At 42.0% G+C, this 20540-nt stretch overlaps 3 protein-coding genes across 4 annotated transcripts; 1 reads left to right on the top strand and 2 right to left on the bottom strand.

Moving 5' to 3' along the window:
- Window positions 1-6380: 6380 nt before the first annotated feature.
- On the bottom strand, window positions 6381-11294 carry LOC135482624 (myelin P2 protein-like). The gene is made up of 4 exons (XM_064762836.1): window positions 11151-11294; window positions 9397-9581; window positions 8488-8595; window positions 6381-8084 (listed from the first exon to the last, which is right to left on the bottom strand). Exons 1-4 carry the CDS (start codon window positions 11218-11220, stop codon window positions 8025-8027), a joined length of 423 nt encoding a protein of 140 aa, XP_064618906.1. The 5' UTR covers window positions 11221-11294; the 3' UTR covers window positions 6381-8024.
- Window positions 11295-11544: 250 nt separating this feature from the next.
- On the top strand, window positions 11545-13347 carry LOC135499586 (vitamin D3 hydroxylase-associated protein-like). The gene has a single exon (XM_064790449.1). The coding sequence runs from the start codon at window positions 11545-11547 to the stop codon at window positions 13345-13347; it is 1803 nt and encodes a 600-aa protein (XP_064646519.1).
- Window positions 13348-13621: 274 nt separating this feature from the next.
- On the bottom strand, window positions 13622-20529 carry LOC135482623 (ankyrin repeat domain-containing protein 17-like). 2 transcript variants are annotated; one of them, XM_064762834.1, is made up of 5 exons: window positions 20438-20529; window positions 19930-20058; window positions 19106-19717; window positions 17315-18609; window positions 13622-14624 (listed from the first exon to the last, which is right to left on the bottom strand). In XM_064762834.1, exons 1-5 carry the CDS (start codon window positions 20452-20454, stop codon window positions 14557-14559), a joined length of 2121 nt encoding a protein of 706 aa, XP_064618904.1. In that variant the 5' UTR covers window positions 20455-20529; the 3' UTR covers window positions 13622-14556. The 2 variants fall into 2 exon arrangements, with proteins under 2 accessions (XP_064618904.1, XP_064618905.1); XM_064762835.1 differs by having other exon boundaries at window positions 19930-20053; window positions 20438-20517.
- Window positions 20530-20540: the final 11 nt, after the last annotated feature.

Genomic DNA, 20540 nt, shown 5'->3' with positions numbered 1-20540 from the left:
CCGAGTCTCTTGGTATGGTGTGAAACTGCCCCAGACAGTGGAGATGTTTGAGGAGACGGCACATCTTGTGTACTGGATATCAAGGCGTCTAAAGGACAGTGGGGATGTTTGGGGCTGATGGCACATCTGTGTACTGGATCTCCAGGCGTCTGAAGGACAGTGGGGATGTTAGGGGAGACGGCACATCTTGTGTACTGGATCTCCAGGCGACTGAAGGACAGTGGGGATGTTTGGGGCTGATGGCACATTTTGTACTGGAACTCCAGGCGACTGAAGGACAGTGGGGATGTTTCGGGGAGACGTCAAATCTTGTGTGCTGGATCTCCAAGCGTCTGAAGGACAGTGAGGAAGTTTGGGGGAGAATGTACATCTTGTGTACTGGATCTCCAGGCGACTTAAGTACAGGGGAGATGTTTGTGGCTGACGGCACATCTTGTGTGATGGATCTCCAAGCGTCTGAAGGACAGTAGGGATTTTTGGGGAGGCGGCACATCGTGTGTGCTGGATCTCCAGGCGTCTGAAGGACAGCAGAGATGTTGGGGGAGGTGGCACATCTGTGTACTGGATCTCCAGGCGACTGAAGGACAGTAGAGATGTGTACTAGATCACCAAGCGACTGAAGGACAGTGGGGATGACTAAAAAATGTTATGACTATTCCCGAATAGTCTGGTTGTGTCATTTTCCAGAGTCTCTTGATATGGGGTGAGACTTTGCCTGAATGGTCTGGTTGCGTCAATGTCCCTAGTCTCTTGTTGTGGTGTGAGAATGTCCCTGACAGTGGGGATGTTTTGGGAGACGCACATCGTGTGTACTGAATCTCCAGGCGAATGAAGGACAGTGAGGATGTTTGGGGAGGCGGCACATCGTCTTTACTGGATCTCCAGGCGACTGAAGGACAGTGGGGATGTTTGGGGAGACGGCACGTCGTGTTTACTGGATCTCCAGGCGACTGAAGGACAGTGGGGTTGTTTGGGGAAACGGCACGTCGTGTTTACTGGATCTCCAGGCGACTGAAGGACAGTGGGGTTGTTTGGGGAGACGGCACATCGTGTGTACTGAATCGCCAGGCGACTTAAGGCCAGTGGGGATATTTGGGGAGACGGCACATCGTGATTTACTGGATCTCCAGGCGTCTGAAGGACAGTGGGGATGTTTGGGGAGACGGCACATCGTGTTTACTGGATCTCCAGGCGACTGAAGGACAGTGGGGATGTTTGGGGAGACGGCACATCGTGTTTACTGGATCTCCAGGCGTCTGAAGGACAGTGGGGATGTTTGGGGAGACGGCACATCGTGTGTATTGAATCTCCAGGCGACTGAAGGACAGTGGGGATGTTTGGGGAGACGGCACGTCGTGTTTACTGGATCTCCAGGCGTCTGAAGGACAGTGGGGATGTTTGGGGAGACGGCACGTCGTGTTTACTGGATCTCCAGGCGACTGAAGGACAGTGGGGATGTTTGGGGAGACGGCACATCGTGTTTACTGGATCTCCAGGCGACTGAAGGACAGTGGGGATGTTTGGGGAGACGGCACGTCGTGTTTACTGGATCTCCAGGCGACTGAAGGACAGTGGGGATGTTTGGGGAGACGGCACATCGTGTTTACTGGATCTCCAGGCGACTGAAGGACAGTGGGGATGTTTGGGGAGACGGCACGTCGTGTTTACTGGATCTCCAGGCGACTGAAGGACAGTGGGGATGTTTGGGGAGACGGCACATCGTGTGTACTGAATCGCCAGGCGACTTATGGACAGTGGGGATATTTGGGGAGACGGCACATCGTGTGTACTGAATCGCCAGGCGACTTAAGGACAGAGGGGATATTTGGGGAGACGGCACATCGTGATTTACTGGATCTCCAGGCGTCTGAAGGACAGTGGGGATAACTTTTAAAAAGTGATGACTATCCCTGAATGGTCTGATTGTGTGAGTAGCATGAGTCTCTTGATATGGGGTGGGACTGTCCCCGAATGGTCTGGTTGTGTCAATGTCCATAGTCTCTTGATATGGGGTGGGACTGTCCCTGAATGATCTGGTTGTATCAATGTCCATAGTCTCTTGATATGGGGTGGGACTGTCGCTGAATGGTCTGGTTGTGTCAATGTCCATAGTCTCTTGATATGAGGTGGGACTGTCCCTGAATGGTCTGGTTGTGTCAATGTCCATAGTCTCTTGATATGAGGTGGGACTGTCCCTGAATGGTCTGGTTGTGTGAATGTCCATTAGTCTGCTGACTGTGTTTTGCTGCCATCTATCTGCGGGTTGTAGATCAGTGTGTCCAGCCGAAAAATGTCTAGGTACAGGAGAATTGAAAAGATATTTCAGTACCATAGCTTTATTATAGAGCTGGCATACAGTACATTTAAGCAAATCACTTCATCAAATATTGCTAATCAAAAGAAACAAGACTGGTTTAAATGATGGAACAAAAAGTATTCCACAATTTAAAATGGGTTTGACATTTCGTTTGCACGACACAATTCATTGAGCCAACTTAATAGGGTACCCGTGTGATGCAGTTGAAACAGACTTTTACAGATCAAATCTGTAAGAAATAGAATAATGTTAGTCAGTAATATTGGTAGTTTTGTGCCCCTAACTCATCATTCAACAAATTGATGGAGATTATAACAGATTGTTAGTTTACAACAAAACAAATACAAAACAAACATGATTTTTCTTCTGCTCCAAAAAACGGAATGTATCTTTAAAATTGCTATGGTCATCAAGCAGATGAAATATTCATGTAAAAAATGGTGCTGCATAAAAAATACGAAAAAAATACTCCCAATTATATCAGGTCACTAATTCTGAATTGGCATATGAACATGCAGATCTTGTATCCAGAAATACAAAGGAAAATGGCCAGGGCCATTGTGCTCACCTCATGTGGAGGAAAGATGGATAAAGAGCATGGTATTGTGTCATGTAGTGTTAGGTTTGATGTAGGTCCAAGCAATTACGATTTCCCCAAAATGGCCAATTTACAATACATTCGACCTCTGTGACCTTGAAAAGTAGGTCAAATCAAAGAAGACCCGGGTGACACATTGAATGGTTGTTAGAATTAGATGTACCTATGATATAAAATTGGTGCCAATCGGGCAAGTCATTGCTAGGAATAATGGCATTTTGAAGAATTTAGGATTTGGCCCCCTCCCTGGAGGCCAAACGGCAAATCAGATTGCACCAAACTTCGGTACCTAAGATCACCTGACCAAGGGGTACATGTGTACTTAATTTGTGATCAATAGTCATTGCTGTTAAGAAACGTGCCATAGTTACGGCCTGACGGCGAATTTACGCCATTTGACCTCTGTGACCTTGACAAGAAGGTCAAATTATAAACCTGTGTGACATATACTGTATGGTGGTTAGATGTACCCATGATATCAAATTGGTGGCAATCGGGCAAGAAGTTAAGGAATAATCGCATTTTTAAGGTTTTTGGATTTTGCCCCCTGGTGGTCAAGTAATGAATCATATTGGACCAAACTTCGGTCCCTGAGATCACCTGACTAAGGGGTAAATGTGTACCAAATTTGGTATCAATAGTCATTGTAGTTTAGAAACGTGCCATCGTTACATCCTAACGACCAATTTACACCATTTGACCTCTGTGACCTTGAAAAGGAGGTCAAATCAAAAACCCGGAGGATATATGATGCACCTTTGCTAGAAGTACCTACCATATTTTTTTCAAAATTTCCCGACTACTATTAAGGGAGATATTGCATATTTTCACTTTTAACGTTTGGCCCCCTGGTGGCCAAACCATGAAACGAATCGGACCGAAACTTAGTCTCCAAGGTGTCATTACATAAGGGTACATGTGTACCAAGTTTCAACTCAATAGCTCTAACAGTTACGAAACGTGCCCTGCTAACGGACGACGGACGACGACGGACGACGACGACGACGACGGACGACGGACGCCACGGTATGGGATAAGCTCACCTCTGCTAAGAGGTGAGCTAAAAACCAGAGACAGGAGGCAGGTAACTCTTTTTATCACCAAGACAATCAAGATATATTCCCTTGTACTAGGTGACACAAAAAATATAATATACAGTGCAACCTCTCTATTGCGTCCTTAATAGGGAGATTATGCCATCATTGTCCAAAAAGTGGATTTATGTGTATAAACATGGGGGTCGTGTAGCCTACATACATGTATCACATATTCCATTTAGTCTTAAATAGTAACTATTTAACTGCTGATTATTTCAGATAAATTGATACCATTTACATGCGTATTCGCAATTACTTTATTGTAATACATCATGACAGTTCTAGTGGAGGTCATATTAATTTGCCCACATTGATACATGCAGGTTGTGTTTGTACGCTACATACTACATAGACAGCCCAAATAAGTTCAAAATAAAGAACTTCGACTTCTTAGCAGAACTTAAATCTTATAATCCTTGTATATGTCATGTGTATGTACAGTTTGTAAGACCAATACACTACTTTTGGTTTCCAGTTTGCTTGATCTTGTTAGTTTATTTATACCGTGGTCCGAGAGTTTGATTCGTGCAATAAAACTTTCTCAGCTGCAGAACTGATGAAAATCGTAAATGCTTCAATTGCGCAATAACTAATGCAGGTATTAATGAGATCAAGATTAAAAGTGCAGAATATTTTTTGTGTCACTTAGTATATACATGCTCTAGTCCATCTTTGACTTGTTTAATGAAGAAAAAACTACGGGCCGAATTTACAAAGGGTGTTTAGCTTAAAACAGCGTTTAATGTCTGAATAGACAGAGTCAGGGCCTTGCAGGGTTTCTTCATGAAAACCGCATTAGGCCCTGAAACTGATTATGTAGAATTTACACGCGTCTAACTCTTAAACACCCTTCGTAAATTCGGCCCTACATGTTTTGGCAGTATGAACAATGTGGATCAAGGTATCGGTTTATACCTTTGCAACACAATAGAAACAAGGGCAAGGCGCTCTTTAAACAGTTCTAGAGCAATATAATGCAATGAAAATAAGGAATCTGTGGCCTTACATCCTTCAGAAGGAACCAGTCTTTTGTCTTTCTTTCAAGTAATAATTTACTCTCTAGTATCACGTACAGTGGACACTTCTCTATTAAGGTCACCCTCTCTATCAAGGACAATAGTTTTGGTCCCAAATTGGTTGCTTTCATTTTACCTCTCTAATCAAGACACCTTTCTATAAAGGACAGCATTGTTAATCCCAAGGGTGTCCCTAATAAAGAGGTTCTACTGTTTTTTTAAAGGCATACCGATACCGTCATCCACCATGCAGAATGTGAAGTAAAGATTTTAGAATTTGGCAGTTTTTACACTGAAAGTGAAAGTGGAAATAATCATGAAATTGAGACTGAGAGTGAGGAGCAGACTGGATGATACTTCTTGGATAGTAAGAACACTGTCAATTTAAAAAAACAACATGTACATGAACGAAAATGCAGAGCTAAAAATCAGGAAATGACTCGGTGAATATAGCACCTTTACTGTAAATGTTACAAAATCATTTAATACTATCAAGAATTAATATTAAGATGTCTTTATTAACTCTTGGTACTATTGGTACTATCAGTTCTGGCCATGTGCTTGTTTGCTTTTACGTTTCAGGTCCTTTCACACTGATCTTTGTGCTACCCTGGCCAAAAAGGTACAAATTGAATTGTATTACACATCCATTTTGATGGGATTCTCGATGTCTTCAACACAAAAACACCCAACTGCAATGCGAATACATTGTCGTTGAGATTTGATTTTGGTAGTATTCGTACAGTTGCTGAGTGACCCAGACAGAACCTCGTGGCAAACAGATGTTGACTGTGGGTTGCCCTTGAGTTCTTTTTTAAAACTTCCAGGCAACAGATTCAACATGAATTTTAAGATCTCCACAGATCCGATTTCAACTCAGTTGTACGTATTAAGAGATTCTTTTAGATAACGTTGTTATTGCTTGCAAGGTTATAACAGGTTTATTAATACATGGTCTTACAACAGATCAAAAATAAATGCAACAACAGTTTTACCACTGAATGAGAGGTCCTAACTTCCCAACATAGCGGTATAATTTCGCATGACACATTATCACATTTACAAATTTGGTGTACAACATTTTATGTAAAACGATGGCGTGTGAAGGTGGGAGAATTCTTGTGCTTTAGCACCAAAAGGATTTTGCAACAAGAACACTTGTAAAACAAGAACACTTGTAAAACAAGAACACTTGTAAAACAAGAACACTTGTAAAACAAGAACACTTGTAAAACAAGAACACTTGTAAAACAAGAACACTTGTAAAACAAGAACACTTGTAAAACAAGAACACTTGTAAAACAAGAACACTTGTAAAACAAGAACACTTGTAAAACAAGAACACTTGTAAAACAAGAACACTTGTAAAACAAGAACACTTGTAAAACAAGAACACTTGTAAAACAAGAACACTTGTAAAACAAGAACACTTGTAAAACAAGAACACTTCCAAACAAGACTGGTGGTGTATCCATTTTAAAAATACTGTCGAGATGAAAGTGAATTTTATTTGTATAAATCTCAATGACTTCTCAGTGAAAGAAAGTGGGTTTTATACTTTAAATCTATAAAATGACTTCTCAGACTCAGTGAGCAAATATCATACAATACATGTAGTACCAATCTGAATTTACACAGTAACATTGGTCTAAAAAAACCTTTGCATTGCACCCAATCAGAGCGAACAAAAAAAACATACTTTAAAAAGCTATCAAAGTCTGGTATGTAAGGATGCCGAATATATTCCAATTTTACTTGGTCATTTTTATGGTCCACCAAATGAGGATGCCCCAATGCGTTGAATTTACTGACCAGATTTTTTTGGACGCACCGACCAATACACAGAAACTCAATGATACAATATTGGCAAAAGTACATGTCCACTCGTTTTATAGTAAGATGCACTTTTTAGCAAAACTAGAGATCAAGTACATCACTACAAAAGGCAAACAGAGTCAGCAGGTTGTAAGATTGAAAAACAGACAGGCAAAGCCAGACTTTGGTTTAAACATTGAGCAGATACAAGAATGAGCCAAAAAAAGAGGAGCAATTTCACAAACATTTGGCTTCAAAACTTCAATACGTGGGTTCTTACACAGAGATATTGCAGTGTTGATGAGACAAGACCACTAATGAATATTCATAGGTTGGAGGGTCGAGGCCTATCAATTAGACGAGTGCATGTTTTTAACTCTCAAGTACATATTTGGAGAGGTATTGAAAAAATATTTGCTGTGGCAAGTCTACAGATATAAAGAAATTATTTGATGAAAAAATTAATATCGAATTTTGCTAATTGGGTAATAGAGAGGGGGCGTGTTTTGAGTTTTTTCTGCCAGTTGGCTGAAAAGAGTGGAAATATCAAAGTCTGTCTAATTTGTCGATTATCAAAAAATTTCCGTGGTCAACTACCAGTTTATTTTTCACCATTTACTTGCCCGACTGTCCGGAATAACATAATCTAAATTTCAGATTCACAACCCCACGCAGTATTTGATGCGTCGCGGTCAAACATTGACAATTTAACTGCTAAAAGGCGTAAAAAATCAATTGTGGTCTTGTCTCCGATGGCCTATTGCTTTATTTATGTTATTTATGTGGTAATTTACCACATACAGCTGTGCTTTCGATTTTGGACAATAGAGGGCAGTCTGATGAACAAAATGGTTCCAAGAATTTGATTTCACCAGAAGAGCGCGTTAACGGTTTCTTGTACTTCAAATCATCAATTGCTTTCTTGAGTACAATAGCACTGCAGAAGCTTTCCCCCAGTAGAGTCTGCAGGCTTATCAAAAGAGATAAAGGCGTACCAGTATTAAGCTACAATGAAATCTCATAGGTAACGATGTACATCTGAAGATACATTACATGTAAAGTACTTGAAGCAAGATAAAATAACGTTCATCAAATTATATATCCCAGTGATAATAGTCGTCTAGCCAATGACTATCGTGTTTCTCCATAGACTAGAGAGCAAATTTCCATATAAGGGCGCTTTACGCAGCCTTGGACTTCACATACGTTCGCGTGCAAACTTCGCCGTCACATTCGAGTTTCTGAAAGAAGTGAGACAAACTCTTGATGAAGATGAACAAAGGTAAAGAAATATTCTGGGCAGTCTTACACATGTCTTGGCACAGTGTCCACTATCAAGGATCTAGCTGATGTCCGGATTTTTTTCGTGAAAGAATTTGTTGTTGAACAGATGAAAGAAGCAAGTAGTTGCAAGAATTAATCACTCTAAAGATACAGAATAAATGAATCTTTTGCCAGAAGAATATCCATGCTGGAGTTGTAAGAGACGTGTTTACACTGGCAGCTCAGGACCATAAGGGCTGGTGAGATGTGGTGGCCCAGTTGACATAAAAATGTCAAGTTACGGAGTGGGTGAGTGAGTGACTGTACATCTCACTGGTTTTCATGTTCCAAAATCCAATTGTCTTTTTCAAGCAATCTTACCATAATGTATTTTCCATCCTCAATACGCCTTCTGATGATAGTCTTTGGTCCACCATTTGAAGGATTCTGGGTGTGGACAAAATCCTCTTCTTCCTTTGTCACCAAACTCTGAAAGGTTGACATGATTTAGATAAGAAGATATTTCTTAAACCTTTCCTTTTTTACCAGACAAATATGAAGAAATAGCTTTGTTTTGTTACACAGACATAGCATTCCTATAATTCTGCTCTGTCAGTCTGAAAATTATGCGATTGTGACCCATACAGCAAAATGAGTAAGTCCCTTTTTGGGGTAAAAGGAGTTCATATACGGTAGCATTATGAAAAAATATAAGTTGTTACGAGAAAAGAAGTTTTTAAGACAACACATCTAGCCATTTTCCTTTGGGAGGACGACACAAAAATTGCTTTTTAAATGCAGTTTGAATTATATTTTTTGCAAAATTGACCGGTAGGTGGTAATACTTTTGGATATGGTGTCTAGGAGGCTTCCTAGAGTTCATCATCACAACTGTAACCTCTAAAATCTAGACTGTACTTGTAGAAAGAATGTGGTCATCAAAATAACAATGTCACTTGAGACATTCGAAGCACTTCCACTCCTGGCACTTGTCTGGTACTTGATACTTGGAAGTGAGCTTACAAAAACAGTTCATGACACCGTGGAATGCTGTGCAAGTGTAAACAGGGTTAAATCAATCTGGAACAATATCATCATTCATCTCGGGGCTAAATCAATATTTCTTTAGTCTATAAAACTGCAGTGCATTTCATTTTCATCACATTGCCACGACCAGTGAAAATACATGTATCTCTCAGAACCATGGTGACACTTTAAAAAAAATATGTCACATCTGTTGGAATTGAAGGGGATTTGGGGGGATGGGGAGGGGGGAAAAAAATCCCTCACCTTGACTTGTCTCCCATCTATTGTCTTTTCATCAAACTCCTGGTCCAATTTGAAAGTGAGCTCCGACCATTTACCGATGGTGCTACTAGTGATTGTTTTGATGTAAATTTCTCCCTCATCGTTGACCTTGATCTCTTGGGTGGGTTTCGCCAGGTTGCCAAGCTTTCGCATAATGAAGTTCACACCTGTTTTGGAAATGCAGAGGTCACCATGAAATTGCTTTATGTAGTAATAATGTAATTTTTTAAGTGAGCATTTCAAAATTTAATACTTGAAGCAAAACAAGCCATGTTTCATCTATCAATGGATTCCCCCCCACCACCACCAGGGATTCCCCCCCACCACCACCAGGGATTCCCCCCTCCCCACCACCACCACCAGACAGCCCCCCCCTCACCCGAAAGAAGAACAGAACAGTCTTCTGGTTAGCAGAACATGGCTGGCATCAACAGTTTAGGGACAACATACCATTAATCAAAGGGCTGTGAACAATTTTATTGTGGAATATGATTCGAGAACTATATAAGGTACATAAGTATGATTTTGTGCATGGAGGCACATCTTGACCCGCAAGGTTTTGATAGTGGCAAACGCATGAGATTGAGTCAGGATGGTGGAGGCAAGGCGACTCAAAATGTTGGAAAAACAAGAAAGAATTTTATGAGGCAAAAATAACTCGGCACACAAAAAAATTGAGTGGGTTGCTTACATAAGACTGAGAGCATTACATAGCTTTTGAGAATGTATAATCATGTAATCCTGATCATTCAATTCAATTCAATGCAATAGCCTGAGAGTGAGAGCTATTTATGGAGGGAGGCCACTGAACTGAGTCATCATTGTGACCATGGTGTTCTATTTTAAGTCTTGTATAGTGAAACTTCCAACTGAATCCTACTCACGTGTGCTCCACATCTCTGCAAAGTGAACAATAAGTGTCTCTTCTGTAGACAAACATAACCCAATTGGTGGTATATGGAGACTACAAGTCTGACCCCCAAGCTCACACCTGCCCTTCCCTAACTTCAATTAGAAAAACCAGCATGTTTTTGGCAGTGTGAACAATTTGTTGTTTGGTAACCATATTAGTTATCACAGTGCACGAGTTTCGAGGAGTGCACCTGCAATTGTAATTATTGCAAGGGCAATTTTTGTAGTTTTCATATTTTTTAGAATTTGAGGCTACATTTGTGTAGGTTATATCATCAAAATCATAAAAGAAGAACAAACCAACACAAGGGGACTTTTTGACTGCAACAGTGCAAGTGCAAGTGTAAATTGCATCACATTGTTACGCATTCTTCAGTTACATGGTCATGACAATTCCCATCAATACACAAAATCTTCCCACGATGATTAAATATCGTGCAACGTTCGTAATGGCTACATTATTTATGTAAAATAGAAGACAAGTTCCAAATATTTTTTGTTTATTTATTCCAGACAAAAATGAATCAATCCCTCCGCTAGTTCATCATCTGTCATCATGTTGTCTTCGATTTTTGTTCGTCCAGTTGGCCTACGTCAAGTTGTCATGATGAACGCCGTAGCAGGTACCAAAGCTATGCACAGTGACGACATCATGTTGTGGTTTAGATGGATTAGAAATAGAAGAGAACAACTCCAGGACTTGAATGTTGGCAATGTGCCAGGCATTGTGAATGCCGCACATGTGACAAGCACCTGCATCATGCATGGGACTGGGTGGAAAAACAGATTTTTGTATCATTTGCAAATAAATCAACCATTCTTACCTAACTTCCTCATATACCCATCGAAGTTATCTGTACTCTCGAGAATCCAGGTTCCTTGGAAGTCATTCATTTCGGCAGATATTCGTGACAAGTACAGAACGGCAAAAACAAAACCTGAGATTGATGAAAATTAACCGGTGTGACTGGTTCTAGATCATTAATGTACATGTTTCCTGTATGAATTTATCACAAGGCAAGCTATCAGGCAGGCACGTGATCTAAAAATGGCTGCGCCCACGAAAAGGAAAAATTTTATTTTGTGGTAAAAAACTGTTAAAAAAGGTCAATATCTGACAAACTACGATCACAATAAACTTTATTTGGCTTTCTAAATGTAGAATATATATAACCGTAAAGAATACTTGGAGAAATAGCCGCTGCTTGGCTCAGCAGAATGGGTAAATATGACGTGGATGAGCTCGTGCTCAAGTATGGCTCAAGATACGTGACAAAGAAACTCTCAAGCGAGGTATTTTGGAAGGAACATTGGGTTCTGTCCTGTACCGTGGGGACCATTGGCGCTGTGTGTCTAGGACAGTGCGCAAACTACCTGTACCAATGGTACAGGCTTTACACGATGCGCACGCTGAAGTCAGAAATGGCGCGAGATTCAAAAACGGTGTTGCGAGACAATTTGGCCAAGATGAATTCTAAGGCGAAATGGGAGCATATTCTCTGTCAATCTTTCGAAGAACTGGTAGAGAAACTTCAATCACAGCAACTGAAAGCAGTGGACGTACTGCACGCGTTTCAGTGGAAAGCCCTTGACGTAGACACTGAGATCAATTGTGTCACTGAGCCAATTTCTGGGGCTGAGGCAGTAGCTTTAGAATGTGACCGTAGCGATGTCCCTCTTGGTCCCTTGCACGGGATTCCAGTGAGTTTAGAAGAGTGCCTACCCATCAAGGGATACGTCTCGACATCAGGTGCTTCCAAATATGCTGGTGACGTCTGCTCAAAGGACTGTCTTGTTGTTCACTTGCTGAAAAAGCTAGGCGCTGTGCCGTTCATGAAGACAAATGTACCACAGGTCGTTCTCAGTTACCAATGCAGTAACCCCATCTTCGGGAGGACAGTTAACCCTCTTGATGTTAGCAGGACACCGGGTGGTGCTGCTGGGGGAGAAGGCGCGTTGATCAGTGTGGGTGGCTCCTGTTTAGGATTCGGGACTGACGTCTGCGGTGGAATTCGTATCCCAGCGAGTATGTGTGGTATCGCTAGCTTCAAGCCAACAGGTCTTCGCCTCAGTAGATCAGGGATTCATGCATCCTCCAAGATTCCACCCCAAATCTTCACATCCATAGGTCCTTTGGCAAGGGATGTGAAAGCACTCGTAATGGCTACTAGGTCTCTCCTTGGTCCAGAGTTATTTGCAGCTGATCTCGCTATCCCGCCATTGCCATTCAACACAGGACTTTTTGAGGACAATAGAAAATTACGCATCGGTTATTACATTCACGATGGCTATGTTCAACCAGTTCCAGCATGTGTCAGGGCAGTGGAGCTCGCCAAGAAGGCGTTGGAAAGACAAGGGCACACCCTTGTGCCTTGGCAACCACCCAGGGTGAAATACGCCATGGAGGTACTGTTCGTGAATGCCATGATCGGCGACCACGGCAGGAGTTTCTTCGAGGAGATCCGTCATGACAAGATCGACAGCTCGGCAGGACAGCTGTATTATCGCCTGATGATTCCAGAATTCGTTCGGAAGATCATTTCCAACATGCTCCGTCCACAGTGTCCTACAGTCTCGAAAATGTTGTCCGCGGGACTGAGACTTGGGAGTATTTACGATTACTGGGTTCTGTCTGGTATGATCGACGACTACAAGGAGGAATTTCTATTGAAGTGGCAGGATTCAGAGCTGGATGCTGTCATCTGTCCTGGTTTCGCAACCCCAGCACTTTCGAACGAGGTCTCAAGCAGGGCGATGTCCTCCTACCCGGCCCTGTACAATCTGGTGGATTTTCCAGCAGGGTCTATCCCTATAACCCGGGTGACGGCCGCAGATGATGAGGAATTGGAGACTAGTTACCCTGCTACCGATCTGATATCGAAACTGGTCCGGAGATTTGCAAGTGGTTCCGAGAATCTGCCTGTCAATGTGCAGTGTGTCAGTCTCCCTTGGAGAGGTGAAGTGTGTTTGAGGGTCATGAAGGAACTTCAGGATGAAATAGGTCAGTTTTCGAGCAAGTGATAAAAACTAATATATACTGGTTACTCTACTCAGTTAGTCACCTAAATGCCAGTGTAATGGCCGGGCTCATCTCATGCTTGATTACCAGTAGCCATTCGGTGACGTATTGATCCTGCTTTTCACTGTTGAATTTGATGTTTAATACGTACAAAATGTATATGTTTTCAATCTAAACCTCACTAATATCTTTTCTGTTGGTCTCAGCTTCAGTGCGCAAATGGCAAATAAAAATAAAAATCTCAATTTTCTATGAATATATACTACTTATTTCTTTAGTTCTATATAGTGTGCATCATGACCGTGGTGGAATAGAATATACTGTGAGCAAGTGCAAGAATATTGTCACTAGTACACTTCGGGACGCATTGGATATGAATCGTCCCTCTACTTTCCAAATATATAGGAAGGCTATGTTTGGCATCGGATGATGAAGGACTGCCTCAGGAGTGTACGCATTCTCTGCTCAACACTCTGTTTCTGTTGCTCCCGGCTGTAGCTGTGCCCAAACGTCCAATGTTCCATCACTAAAGCTACCTATTGGCCCATAATAGACCGACGATGGAAAAAAGTGATGGGCACTTGCGAAGATAAAAATTGACATTCAGAAAACTAGGCATAGTGATAGGTCGAGGGCAAACATTCATCAGAGATGTTCAGGGGGACGTTGAGATTTCCTAAAATAACCCGCTGTAGCAAATGAAATCAAACTTATATCATCCTTCCCGTGCCTCCTTGCAGTCCCTCTGTTAGGCGCCTCCCTTGGCCCTTCCATCAGCGAGCAAAGATTTTCCATGCCTACTATCAACCGGCGGTGAACATCAATCCTAAAGTCTCCATGCTAATATGCACAACGTTGTTAGATCGGCATGAGATTTTCCAGGGCATGCACCTCTCTCCAAGAAACAAAGAAGTGTCGACCCAAAAGAAGAATGTCAGCCCTAAGAAGCTCAAGAAGAACAAGGATTTTGCATAGTTTCATTTGTTCAGAGGGACTCATTCTTCCCAACAATGTTGAAAGGATCCATTAGTAATAGTTTTCAAGAACTTTCCATTACTGTGAAGCCGTCTAGGAGCTGTCGCTATCATACAATGCATGATGTAAGAATGTAGCCATCTCGAGAGCGGGACGGCTCCTGGCCGACTTTGACAGTATAAAGGGTGCGCCGGCGTCCACTGTTCCATGCATGTGCGCCTAGGTTGATGATTCGATTATTCTTGTTGGAGACGCTGAAGTTGCTGCATCAGTTGCAGATAGCCCATCATTTCTTCAAGGTTTGCTGAAAAATAACAAGAGACAAGAGTAAGACATCAGGCTCATTATTATTCATACTCTAGTCAGAATATTATTCATACTCTAGTCAGAATCAGATTATGGTGCGGCGTGGTCCCAAGCATAGAGACTGATCATGATACGATATATATGGTCTTCCCACCCTTGTCGGTTGTGTCCCCTTCAGATATTCAAGGGTTGTGCTCAGGCAAGTGATTGTCAGCTTCGTAGCTGCCAAGCTATGACCTGCCTGTGTCTCAAAAGAACTCGACCCAAACAAGTTGATTGTGACAGAATATAAACCGGCGTCTCTCAATATTATCAGACTGCTTGACACAGCATTCCACATACCTTTTAAGCCTTGGTCTCCCAGTCAGGCCGATATATGTGCTCTCTCAAACAGTATTATCAAAAAGGCTGAGACTGCTCAGCCAGGTCTCCCAATAATAGTAGCCCGGTTGATTGTGAATGTCGGTCTCTGTCAATTTCAGCCTGTGTCTCCAGATATTTTCAGACTTGCTGAGACATTTTCAGCTGTTACCTCATGTCCCCAGAAAGTTGGCAGGGATCGAATTTCTCCCCGTCTCTAGGCCACAGACTGATTGTGACATCATTCCTGCCTGTGTCTTTCATTAACACAGCCCGATTGAGACAACATTCTGGTTATGTCTTTTAACCTGACTTAATCAGATTGGCTACTACAGTATATCTCCAACTATTTTCACCACACTGATTATGAGAGCATTTTGACCTGCATCATAGGCCATCATTACAAGCATCTCTCTGCTTGTCTCTAGCTTGAACACAAATTTCATACGATAAAAAAGCTGCACAACTAAAAGTATGTAAAGTGTATTTAATGGAAGCTCTAGCTAAAGCACTAGGTTGAAATAGTTGTTAACAATGCATGTCTAATTCGTGAAAAAGGAATGTTAGTATTAATTGCTGCCTAAATCAACATGTAGTCCAAAGAAAATTTATCGAAACAAAATAGCACAAATGTTTGAAGTAGTACCACAGTGAATCGTACAACAATAAATCATAAATATTTTGGCATCTCTCTTTCGATTGAGCAGGCTATGGTTAGCTCTAAATATCATATATAGTTAAGTTTTATGGCACATATTTTATAAAACATTTAAAATATACAAATCTTAAAGGGACAATATAGGCAGCAGCTAGGCAGGCAAGATAAAGTTACACAAAGTCGCCAATAGGGGTCTCTCACATCTCACAGTACGTCGAAATGAGTCACGCTTGTACAAGGAATTAATTTGGTGCTGAATCTAAAATGACCCAGGGCCCTTAATATGGTGTATATCAGTCACCTGAAGATGGCCAAATTAGCCCCTCTGCTCCTGCCTATAGTCCCCCCTTTAAGTTATAATTCGTTATGATTACCAAAGCTTGTACAAGAGCTTTTGAAGTGCTAATCTACTTTTAAAGGCCAACGCCGTTCGTAAAAAATTTTGAATTTGTAATTGAATTTTAAAATGTCCAATTGCAAAAATACATACTAAATATAAATTTCAACAGTGCCATTGTGTAGACAGATAGACAAATACAGTGGAACCTCCCTTAGCGGACATCTCTCTATTAAGGACAACCTCTCTAAGGACACTAGTTTTGGTCCCAAATTGGTTGTTTTCAATTTGACCTCTCTAATCAGGACACCTCTATTAAGGACAGCATTAGTAAGTCCTAGGGGTGTCCTTAATAGAAAGGTTCTACTGTTCTACCAATACAATTTTTCAATAAATCCATATTCATAATAACTGCACTACGGCATTGTGTATTAGTGGATTTCTATTTTACTGGACGACCTGACAAGTAATTACAAACAGCGTATCCTTGACACACTAAATGCTAAGTGGGTGTGCACTCTAAATAGCAACGACCAGGCCTGATTACAAAAGGATGAATAGAAAAAAATTATTGTAAAATCGATCAAATCTGCCCACATTAATCCACTGACCCACATTTCTTTTATCGAGGCTATCGATTGAAAGACATCTCTATTCACCAATAAGCTGCACTGTATTATTATTTACAAAGCATAGTTATGACAGTTATGAATGAACACTCGTCACATAGATAACTGTATATGCAGAACTGTGATTTGACTTAAGTGTTTTGTCTCGCTTAGCATATCTCTGTCTCACGACACATAACACAGCCTTATAACCCCACCCTCCATCCGAATGTTCAGGTGCTGCCGTCTCAACATTATACAATGGAACCTCCCTTAGCAGACACCTCTCTACTAAGGACAACTTCTCTATCAAGGACACTAGTTTTGGTCCCTAATTGGTGGTTTCCATTCAATTTGACCTCTCTGATCAGGACACCTCTCTATTAAGGACAGCAATTGTCAGTCCAGAGGGTGTCCTTGATAGAGAGGTTCTACTGTAATTAGAATATGACAATTCCGACCAAAACCCAGGGCAAAAACATGTCATCTGAACAAATTCAAAAATAGATTCAGATGACATTCTGGCAAAAGTCTGTTAAGTGTCTCTACATGTATGTTACAAAGTCCCAAAGCAAGATTCATATGATGCACACTAGCAAAAGTCATGTCAGTGTATATACATGTACATGTATGTTACAAAGTCCCAAAGCATGCTTCTAACTAATGTGTTATGGCAGTGTATTCGGAAGCGATAGCAGATGATGACATGTGATGTTATCTAGTACCTTCTTCCCCAGCCTCATCAGAAGAAGCATCTTCTCCAGCATCACCATCATCATCACCATTATTGTCACCATCATCCCCACTATCGTCATTATCACTATCATCATCACTTCCTTCACCGTCAGCTTTCCCATTCTCATCCTCATCCAAGTCGACATAATGAAGATAGTCTTTCAAATTTTTGGGCAAATTGAGCTCATCGATTTTCTTTGGGATGTTTGTCGCAAGTGCATTGAGAATAGACTTCCTACAGCAGTGGGTCAGGCTCGGTGGAAGCTTTGCTTGTTCCTTCAGCCACTCAATCCGTTCCAACCTGTCTTCCAGAGTCTTGGGATAACAAGTCCTCTCCCAGCGCTGCAGGAAACTCAAATCGCACCCAGCCTTGATCAACATTTTGGCAATGTCATAACCCTGATCTTCAATGAGGGCTTGTTCGCAGGCGGTGTAGGACATACCTTTGATGTTCACGTTGGCGTTGTTTTTAATCAAGAATTTAACCAGGCCTTTAAGAGTGTATGTCGCTGCTCGGATCAGAGGTGTATTTCCAGCATCGTCCTGCTGGTTAATATTACCACCCCCAGCAAGGAGTTCACGCACGACATCAACCTCATCTGCGAACATCACAGAATAGCCCTGAAAGCCCTTATAATTAACATCTGCACCCTTCTCCAGCAACAGTCTTGTGACCTCGGCACCCGAGCGGTCCGTGCCAAGCATCAAACACGTCACACGATATATCGTTGGAAGATTCGGATCAGCTCCAGCATTCAATAACTTCCTGCATATCTCAACGTTGCCGGTCTCGAGCGCAAACATCACTGCGGTTGTTTCTTCAGGGAGTAACCTCTTATTCACATCGGCACCTTTGCCGAGAAGCAGGTCAACAGTTCCTTCATCTTCCTTTTTGCACGCTGCCTCAAGTGGAGAGCCTGTTCGACCAGCGTCGACGTCTGCACCCTTCTCAATCATTTTCTTGGCTAGTTCCTTCAGTCCATTGTCGATAGCCCAGGTTAGAGCTGTCCTCCCATGTTTTTCATCATATAAATCCATATCGCAGCCGTTTTCTATTAGCACTTCGGCACAGTCAGTATTGCTGTTTTGACACGCGACTAATATTGCAGGATCTCTCATATGATTCACAGCATCTGGATCAGCACCAGCATCGAGCAGTTGGCGAAGAATTTCACGGTGTCCTTCGGCAGATGTCATTATCACAGCACACAAACCGAGGGTGTTTTTCCTGTTCACATCCACTTTGCACTTCAGTAACGACCTCACTACTGCACTATGGCCCCACCTGAAAATATATAAGATGAAAATCCATGCTTAGAATTGCAGATAGAACATTTCTATAAACAGATTTGGTATATTCAAGAATTGGAAACTACCAGATCAGTGCTGTATCTACAATATATCTCATACAATAGAAACATGAACAGCTACATAAAAGATCACCATACTTAGCAGTGACTGGGCCGGGAGTCGAACCCACGACCTCCTGATCATGAGGCTGACTCCCTTCCACTGCGCTGGTACCGCTGCTGCAGACACCAAGCCTAAGAAAATACAATGTCACTGCTGAATACTCATTCGAGGCCTTTTTCAAATAAACACCACAATCAGCAGAAGACGGAATGAAATTTCGAGATTTTGTATCCGGTAATGATGCACAATGATAAGTAACCATTGAGACCGAGCAGTAACCAAGATGCACCTGATGAAAATCTGGAAATTTTGATTCAACTTGCACGACCGTGGAGCTAATTTGAATTCCCCAAAGGATATACACTCACGTTGCACCAAGGAGAAGAGGAGAATTTCCTGCCCTGTCTGGAACATCCGGATCAGCCCCAGCCTGCAACAGCACATCCAAAAACTCGTCATACCCAGAGACGGAGGCGAAGTGAATCGCCCGTCTCTGATTCTGGTCCATTTGGCTCGGGTTCTCGATATCACATTTTGCATCAATGAGGACTCTGGCGACATCGTGGTGGCCGTGGCGTGCAGCAAGAACAATCGGTGGTTCTTTTGTCCCATCAACTGCATTGATGTCTTCGACCACACCCAGCAAAATCTTGACACAGTCCGGATGCCCTCGTTCACAAGCCATATGAAGAGCCTCCCGCGATATTTTGTTCTTGACGCTCGGGTTACACTTTGTTTTCACAAGATAGTTCACCATGTTTGTATGGCCGTATTGAGCTGCGAGTAGGACTGCCGTGTTTCCGTTGACGTCTTGAAGATCTAGACCAAGCCCTGCCTCAACCATTGCCTGGGCAAAATGAACCCTGCCGTAACGAGCAGACAGCATCAAGATCCATAACTTGACCTTGTCCCCCAGTTTTTTCTCTTGAAGAAGTTGAAGAAGTTCGCTGACGCGGTTGCCTTTCACTGCCAAGTAGATGCTGTAGTGTAAGGGATTAAGAAAGGATGAAAAAGAAATATAATTTTGGTCGCGTCTGATTGATTGTTATTGAGAAGATACTTTTTTTAGGTGGTTAAGTCTACACTGTATCAGTTTATATAGTATCCCCTAGAGCCAAATACACAATTTTTCAGGTCAATTTCAATATTTACTAGGGCCTATGACTCTGAAACAAAGCATGAAAATACTTACTTATCTACGAGACTTTCACCCTTCAAGCCATCAGACAGGCTCGTTGATGTTGGGGCAGGACCAAGTATGCTTTTCACTGGTGTTGAACATGCTGGAGGTAACTGGGCTTTGTTGCCCAATCTTTCTACGCTATATTAAACAAGGAGAGATACATGAGTCTGATGTGTACCGATATATTATTTGGGATGAGTTTATAGATTGGTTGGCTGATCATGACATACTGCTTACTATGACTATGAGTGGTTCCCAACTGGCAATCACACAGACAATGTGGCATGCAGTGGGCCACACTCAGGTACTAGGCCTACACAACACAGCAGAGCTTGTACGTAGGGTATCACGCAAAATTATTCATGTCAACCATGATAGGCCTATTGCATGGATTCGGATGATATATTATATGCCATATGCCTGGTTTCTTTCGCCCCAAAGCAAAGTATTCTTTAGGACAACTAAATATATTGACGACATCTCAACCTCAGTATAAGACAGACTCTTCTGTACTCACCGCATACGAGAATACATGTTTTATCACGCTATGCCATCATAATTTCTGACATTTTGCCAAAACGCTGCGGACTGTCCGCCATGTTGTTTACATTCGCAACCAC

Source organism: Lineus longissimus, chromosome 2 (assembly GCF_910592395.1).
Source record: "Lineus longissimus chromosome 2, tnLinLong1.2, whole genome shotgun sequence".
Lineage (NCBI taxonomy): Eukaryota > Metazoa > Nemertea > Pilidiophora > Heteronemertea > Lineidae > Lineus > Lineus longissimus.
The sequence above is the reverse complement of the archived record's forward strand: the minus strand, read 5'-3'. Positions and strand labels throughout refer to the sequence as shown.